The sequence below is a fragment of the Dreissena polymorpha genome, chromosome 4 (genome assembly GCF_020536995.1).
Source record: "Dreissena polymorpha isolate Duluth1 chromosome 4, UMN_Dpol_1.0, whole genome shotgun sequence".
Taxonomy (NCBI): domain Eukaryota; kingdom Metazoa; phylum Mollusca; class Bivalvia; order Myida; family Dreissenidae; genus Dreissena; species Dreissena polymorpha.
The window spans coordinates 80,882,237-80,890,316 of NC_068358.1; the positions used below are offsets into that span (position 1 = coordinate 80,882,237).

Below are 8,080 nucleotides of genomic sequence, written 5' to 3' on the forward strand. Positions count from 1 at the left end.
AAACATTTAAATCTATATGCATCTCATCAAACATTTATGTTTTCAGTACCAGTCTGATGACATTTAGTGTACCATTATGAAATGCAGGCTATGAGTTATATGAGTTCACATGAGTTAACATGCCGCAGCAAACCTTGGCTTCTTAGTATAGATTTGAGCATTGCTCGGTGAAAACCAGGCTTAATTCATGCACAGGCTAATCTGGGACAAAACTTTTCATCAAGACTCTGCAGACTGCGTTGGCTTATCTGGGAGATACTTCATAAACATGTGTTAAGCCCGTTTTCCCACAGAGTGGCTCCTTTAGCTATTACTTTGGTCTTTCTTATCATGCTGAACTTCTTTCTCATTGTTCAAGGTATTCCTGAAATGCCAATTACATAAGAATAACATGTATGGACATTTTCTGATTATGCATTGTTTCAAACAAGTGAGGGTATATTGCTTTGCACATGTTGGTCAGTCTAATGGTCAGGTGCTAGGTCATTTGGATTTCACATGATAGGAAAAGGTTTGACCTATGATCATCAAAATTGATGTTCTCATTACTTGATTGGAAAGGAACATACCTATTGATTTTGAGGTTAAAGGTCAATTTCACTTATGAAATTAAATTTGTGTCAGCAAAATATCTAGAGAACCCTTTAACCAATTATCATCTTAATTTATACTAAAGTATTTTGGAGTAATAAACTCCTGCCTATGAATCTTGAGATCCAGATCACCCTTCAAGAAAGCAATTAGTGCTTGTAATTTGACATTTGTTTTCACACCCAATCTTTAGAATACTTTGACCTGGGATCATTGAAATGGATATGCTGGTTATACAAGAGGAAAGGAAGGCCAACTTATATTGAGTTTAATGGGTTAAAGGTAAAGGTCACAGTGGTAAATAACAAAAAATGTTGTCTCCATAGTGAATTTTTTTCTGGAGGCAATCTTAAAAATACTTTTACCTGCAATTATCAAAATTAATGTGCTAGTTGTTTTGTAGAAAAAAGGTCTTCCAGTCAAATATCTAGTTCACACGAAACTCTTAAGGTCATATAAATTAGAATGCTGATTTCTCTTTTAACATTTGCACTCATTGACCATGTTGCTGCAAATTAAGGGGGATACATGTTTTAAAATCATCTCTTGTTTCTGTTTGAAAAAAGTGCTGCTTATATGATTGGCATGCATGTTTTCTCACTCTAGAAATGTCTTTCAATTGTGAGACTTTGGTTTGTTGTAGCAGGTTCATATTATGTTTGTATACATATTTCAGGCAAACTGCATGATAAGATTCAGTGAGTTCTGTTTGAACATGTTTTTTGCTCGCCATGTTTGATGAGCTTTGTCAGGTATAAAAAGATTCAATTAAAAATAGATTCCCTGGGTATTCAATTGTCTGTATGTGAATCAATATTAAAAAATATTTAATCATTAACATTAACATGCTTTCTTACAATGCATATAAATATTCAATTATTGATAAACTAATAGCAGTATATAGAATGTCATTAATTGTCAATTGTAATCATTTTAATGACTAATAATTGTTGACATGCATGTGTACTACTATTATTAGGCAAAACTCCCAACATATGCATTCTCCTACAACAAACTTATTCTAAAAGCTATGTACATTAAATTAACAGATATTTCAGCTAGTTATCAAATCTTCATCAGACTAATTATTATTGGATGAATTTATCTGTTAGCTAGGGTCATATTAACCCATTTTTGTTTCTGCTCAGATGTATTAAATATTAATCATACATGTATTTTTATTAATAAAGAATCCATTGCAAGTGAGAATTGCCTCTCAGTTTCCTTTAAACTGTATTAAATCGCTTTTTTGGTCTCCTATGGCAATCAATGGCTGTGATGTGAGATGAGAGTTTTGCCTAGTATACTTGTGATTCATAGCCCCAAAATTCAGAGCACTGAAATATTTCAGCTCTGTGAATTTAGTATCAAACCTGATGCTGCTCTGTGTTTAGCGTATCACACTCAGTGCCCTGACTTTATGCTGCTCTGTGTTTCAGGTATCATACTCAGTGACGTCATGTCCAACGTGCCTGTCAGCCCAACCATGCTCCGCGTGGTCCGGGTGTTCCGTATTGGGCGTGTGCTCCGACTAATCCGCTCCGCCAAGGGCATCAGGAAGCTGCTGTTTGCTCTGATCATGTCTCTGCCTGCCCTGCTGAACATTGGCATGCTGCTGTTCCTCATCATGTACATCTACACCATCATCTGCCTCTCCCAGTTCCAGAATCTAATGATCCAAGGTGCCTTCAATGATGATGTCGTCAACTTTAAGACATTTGCTAACAGCTTCCTGCTCATGTTTCGACTGTCCACCGGGGCTGGGTGGAATGACGCTCTGAATACCCTGATGGTTTCAGAGCCCAGTTGTAACAGCACACACTTTGAGCGGGAGCCTGGAGTGTGGATAGAGAGTTCTGGAGGGAACTGCGGGAATTCTGGCCTTGCAATAATTGTGTTGACTTCTTATATTCTCATCCTGCGCTTAGTGGTGATAAACATGTTTATTGCGGTGATTCTTGAGAATTTTAATCAGGCTCATGAACAAGAATCTGTCGGAATCACGGAAGACGATTTTGAAATGTTTTACTCTATATGGGAGAGGTATGACCCGCTTGCCACTCAGTTTATTAAATATGAACAGCTCTCAAACTTTGTGGCTGACCTTGAGCCACCTCTGGGCATTCAGAAGCCAAATGAGATAGCACTTGTGTCATTTGACTTGCCCATAGTTGAAGGGGACAAGTTGCATTGTCTGGATGTTCTAATGGCGTTGGTCAAGTATGTCCTAGGCAATGTCGAAGAGACGGAGGAATTCCTGAAGCTACACACTCAGATGGAGCTCAAGTTCCAGGCGGCGTTCCCAACACGTGTGAACACGACGAAGAAGACCACCACAATGATGCGAAAGAAAGAGGATGTGGCTGCAAAAACTCTGCAGAGGGCGTGGAGAAGCTGGAAGGCTCAAAAGCAGATGAAGAGTATTGCCACCTTGGCCATGCAGCAAAAGAATCAAAGTAAGAGCGGGCTCTCTATAGAATCTCGCACCAAAAATAGCTCAATTCGCAGCCTTGGACACAGACTGTCTACGGCTTTAAGTTCTTTCTTTAGTTCTTCGCGCCCTAGCAGTGCTATCAGTCAGCTAAGTGTTAAAAGCTCCAGCCCTACAGTGTCAGGAATAAACACCAGGGATAGTATACATAGGAAAGCGAAAAGTGCGATGGAGATGCCGAAAGTTACGACTTTATACGGTCCTGAAAGGGACCAAGACATTGAGTTGTGATAGGGGTAATAGTATACTGTGGTATGTGTTATTGTGTGGGTTGGTGGATGGGGCAGGTCTGGTACTTGTTCTGCAGGCTCATAGTTGGTGGCCCAGTGCACAGCAATGCCAGCATGTGGAGTTGCTCATATCCGAAGTCCTGGACTGTGTGCCCGCGTACATCACATGACTTTTGATGCATCTAGCAGGGGACTGGTGCTAGAATGTCCATGCTTGAAGCAGCACTTATTGCTGGCAATAATGAATCTAAAAATCGCTATAAAAACTTAAACAGTGTTAAAGCAACAGTGTTAGACTAAATTGGTACAAATCATACAAGTATCCTGTTTTACAAATTTCAACTTCTTTGCTTCATTTGCTGTTATGTGTAACAGATATTTGAACATGAACTGTGTAAGTTATTGTCTCAAATTACCATTGCATTTATTCAGATGACTTACGATGTAATGAATTAATACAATTGAAATAAATTTAACTTATATCAAATTGAAACATACAAAAGTCATAGCAATAAGTGTTTTAAAAGCAAAATAATCTTTGTCAAATTTAAACTAACTGATAGACCCTGTCACAAGAGCAGAATACACTGGGAAAACTGAGCTTTATGCATGTGGCTAAAGTGTTGTCCCAGATAAGCTTTTGGAATCTGCACAGGCTAATCAGGGCTGATTCGTTCTGCATAGAGTGGAGGTTTGTTTAGATGAGATTTCCGTTAAAATGTTACTCGCATAAAAGTGTTAAGTGGTGGCCTTGATTAGCCAGTACAGACTGCATAGGCTTATTTGGGAAGACACATTCCGCATGTGCATTAAGCTCAGTTTCCCCAGAGTGTTTGTCATTTATTTCCACATGTTTCGGTCAGTGTGTTGGCTGTTTTGAGAATCTTTAAAGCTCAGTGAAGTAAATTTGTAACAGTTAGTTTTTCAATATTACAGTACTATCTTTATATTATTTCACAATTGTTTTTTATTTTGATTGAAATATTAATTTCATGTAAGATTTTGCATATGTAAGAAGATAATGATTTAATTAACCATTTTTTGACATCTACCATGGATTGCATTCGAAATAAATGAATCATTTTCACATAAAAAAATTATTTCAAGGTTCCATGATTCTCTTATTATGTTATGTTGTGACACAAAAACATAGAATAACTAAATATTGTAAAATTGTTATACTTATTTTGCTAGGCAGCAGGTTTTACAGTGGATGTTAGTTGTCTATTCCAGCGAAGCTTGTTGAAGTCTTATTGATTGCAAGTTGCATTTATATTTTTTTAAACACATTTAATCTTTTATGTAAGAAATAACTGTGCCTTAAACACACATAGATAAAGCCCATATCTATTGCAATGATTGTGTTAATTCAAACGAGTACTCACATTTTGGATTAAATTTACTTAATGGAGGAAATTCTGCTTTCACATAACTTCTACTTTACCTTGTACTTCTTTTATAACTTATAATTACAATTTTGTAATTTTAATGCAAACAGAAAATAATGTATGGAACAGCAGTGTAATGAATTCATCAATTCATTAGTATGATGTCTTATTTTAGCCACAATTCAAAAATGGGTCTGATGCCATATGCTGCCAGTGTAGCTCCACACCAACATGCACAGTCGTGCAGTCTGTCTAGAAGCTACCCTGTCCGCTAACAAGACCATGAAATCTTGCTTGACTTTATGGCAGACTAGGTAGTTCCTGACCATACTGCAACACAGTGCCGGATGGTCTGGAGCTATGATGGCCATATTTGACATAAAACCCATTTTCGCACAATAAAGCTCATTTTATCAACACTTATAAGCTTGCTCCTTAACTGGGTACCTATGGCCAGTTAGATTTGTTTGTTTTGATGTTGATATATTAAATGTCAATACATTCATATACAAAATTTGGCTAATCCTCGTTTGTGTAAATATATACGGTAACTTGTGTTGATGTGGATGTTAATGTCAGGTGTTTAATATGTATTCAAATTGTATTGTTCTAATTTAATTCTATTGTTTTACCCTTGCCAAAAAGTATTACAGATTCTGTGATATATGTGGTCCTTGCTTTTTCAGATATGAGCCTTACATTATGTTTCTGTAATGTTACTTGTAATTTACTTTTGGGAAATTTAGGGATAGTATTTGAAGATTAAGCGTGAAACTTTTGTATCTGTTGACATTTAAGCCAGGCTTTGAGAAAATGGCGTTAAATTAATATTTGTAAATTATCTTCCCAAATTAGCCTGTGCAGTCCACATAAGCTAATCTGGGATGACAATTTCTGCCTGCATGGAATTCTGTGTTTAAAGGAAGACACTTCTTGGAAAAAATCAAATTTGAAAAGGAAAGAGTTGTCCCTGATTAGCCTCTGCAGACTGCGCAGTCTAATATGGGACGACACTTGACAAACATGCATTAAAGCCCGTTTTCCCAAAGCAAGTCTTATTTCCATACCAGATAGGATAGTTTCACACCCAGCCCTTAAATTACTTGTTCGCTTTCCTGTCTATGATTATGGATTATCATTGTTTGTTATGTACTACTTTTTCATGCAAAACATGTTAAATCTTTGAATGCTTTCATGTTTTTGGTATTATATTTATTGCCTGTTGTTATTGATAATTACACATTTATGTATTTGATTTGTTGTATCTAGAAAATTCATGTAAAATAGGATCATTTTTCTAGACCATAAAATATATTGCATTTAGCATGTACAATTGTTAATTTGATTCAAAACTGATGTTTATGTGGTATGTGTCTGTCATTATGTTATTGTCATAGTTGGTCGTTGCCATTTAAGCCCATCATTATAACACTGATCCATATAGTCAGCTGTTTGGTGTTATTTGTTTCAATTGTATGTAGTTTTTTAATTTAAGAGGATTCTTCCTCTGAAAGCACTTCTCATTAGTAAAATATAAGTCTCGCTATGGGGTAACAGGGCTTAATGCATTTGCATAAAGGTAGGAAGTGTCATACCAGATTAGCCTGTGCAGTCTGCTCAGGGTCAACACTTCCAGCCTTTACTGGATTTTCACTATAAAGAGAAATCCTTTAACAAAGAATACAATTAAAGCAGAAAGTGTTTTACCTGATTATCCTGTGTGGACTGTACAGGCTAACCTGTTATAAAACATCCCTCTTGCATTAAGCCTGGTTTTCGCAGAGCAAGGCTTATATTGAGTGTCTTCGTGGTGCTTGGAAGTTGGTCTGGTTTGCATTTGAAAATGTCTGTATGTGATTGTGTCAACCAGTCAGCATATTAATGTTTAGTATTGCTTGAACAGCAATATCTACATGAATCTTTTCTGAACCCTTCTCATCAAATGTTTTTCAAAGTTTAGGGTTTAATGATGCTGTGTTAACACTTGTGAAAACTGTTCCCAAATACAACATTTACAAAGACACAAATTATGTTAACACAATATACCGGCTTTACCCTCATAGTCGAATAAATTAGAAACTTGAAAATCAAAACTTTATTGTTAATATATTGCAGAAGTAACAATTTGAAGTTTTAAAAGGAATAGATTTGGGTTCTACAGAGAATCGTATTAATCAAAAAGTATCATGCAAGTGTTTGTAGATAAAAATGATTGATTGATATTTATGATGTAAAATATGTGTTGAAGAAACTATTTTTGACATGAACAGTGAAGTCAGAAGCATTTAGCGGTTGTTATAAACATGTAGATTCCTGCAGAACAGCTGCCTTTGAATCAGCAGATGTACATATATTTGATACTGGGATATTTATTTGTTTTCCCATGAGTTGGAATTATTTGTATTTGTTTGTTTCACCTTTCTAGCCTCAGTAACATTACGCTATGTTGACCAAAGGTTTATAAATAAATGAAAAAAGTTTCATGTGTTGTTGTTTTTTTATATGCATGAATTTAATTGTAATTTTGATAAGATTTAGTTTTGATTGGATGCGAGTATTTTTTGAAGTAAGGTTTCTGGGATATGCAGATTGTATAAAAGGGGGATTTCCTGTAGAATTGTTACAGAACTGCTACTGTTGTGCAAGGGTAAACATCTTGAAAGAACACGGAAGACACCTGATTATATATTTTCAAACCATTAGGAACATTGTGTTTCTGCTACATGAAGCAACATATGTGCCTTGTCAGCAGGATTACTTCCCCTTAAAAGCTTGGACTGTAATTGACAATACATTAAAAGTACCATGACTAAGTTCGCTGTGGCGTGATGGATATGGTGTTCGCCTAGCAATCGGGAGATCATGGGTTTGATCCCCACTCTAGGAGCGTTCTCTAGATCCCCAAAGACACCAAGTACTGGTTATAGGCCCAGGAAACGGACTTTAGAGCGTTTCTATAAGCCTGAGGCTTTCGATGCAATCAAGCGAAATTAAATATGTTAAAACTTAAAGTACCATGAGTCCTTGCCAAGATTAGCAACTCTTTAATGGTTCATTTACCTAGTGTACAAGGTACTTTTCTGAACTGCTTATGTACAGACGGGGTAATCACATGATTATCAAGATGGCGATGTCCATGCGGAGGCAGGTACTTTTGCCGTTTTATACCCTTTATAACTTGTATTAAGTTTTTTAATTCCGCTCACTTTCCAGCCATGTTAGCAAGAAAGTTACTTGCGTTTATTTCATAGATATATTCGCTTTATATCTTGACTTAACTCACTGAGAAATTTCTTAGCGGGATGACCTAATTAGGGCTCCGCTAAGAACATTTGCGGGTAGTTAAGACGAGATATAAAGCTTATTTAAATACGAAAGAA

At 36.2% G+C, this 8,080-nt stretch overlaps 2 protein-coding genes across 2 annotated transcripts in view; one reads left to right on the forward strand and one right to left on the reverse strand.

The window, feature by feature from the left end:
- LOC127879286 (sodium channel protein 1 brain-like) overlaps positions 1-7,181 on the forward strand; it is a 118,166-nt gene extending 110,985 nt beyond the window's left edge. Inside the window, exon 32 of the mRNA XM_052426049.1 lies at positions 2,031-7,181. Coding sequence (XP_052282009.1) covers positions 2,031-3,313 — 1,283 coding nt within the window. The 3' untranslated portion in view covers positions 3,314-7,181. The remainder of the gene's footprint in view (positions 1-2,030) is intronic.
- LOC127879302 (molybdopterin synthase catalytic subunit-like) overlaps positions 1-8,080 on the reverse strand; it is a 237,775-nt gene that overhangs the window by 127,292 nt on the left and 102,403 nt on the right. The gene's annotated exons all lie outside the window — the stretch shown is intronic.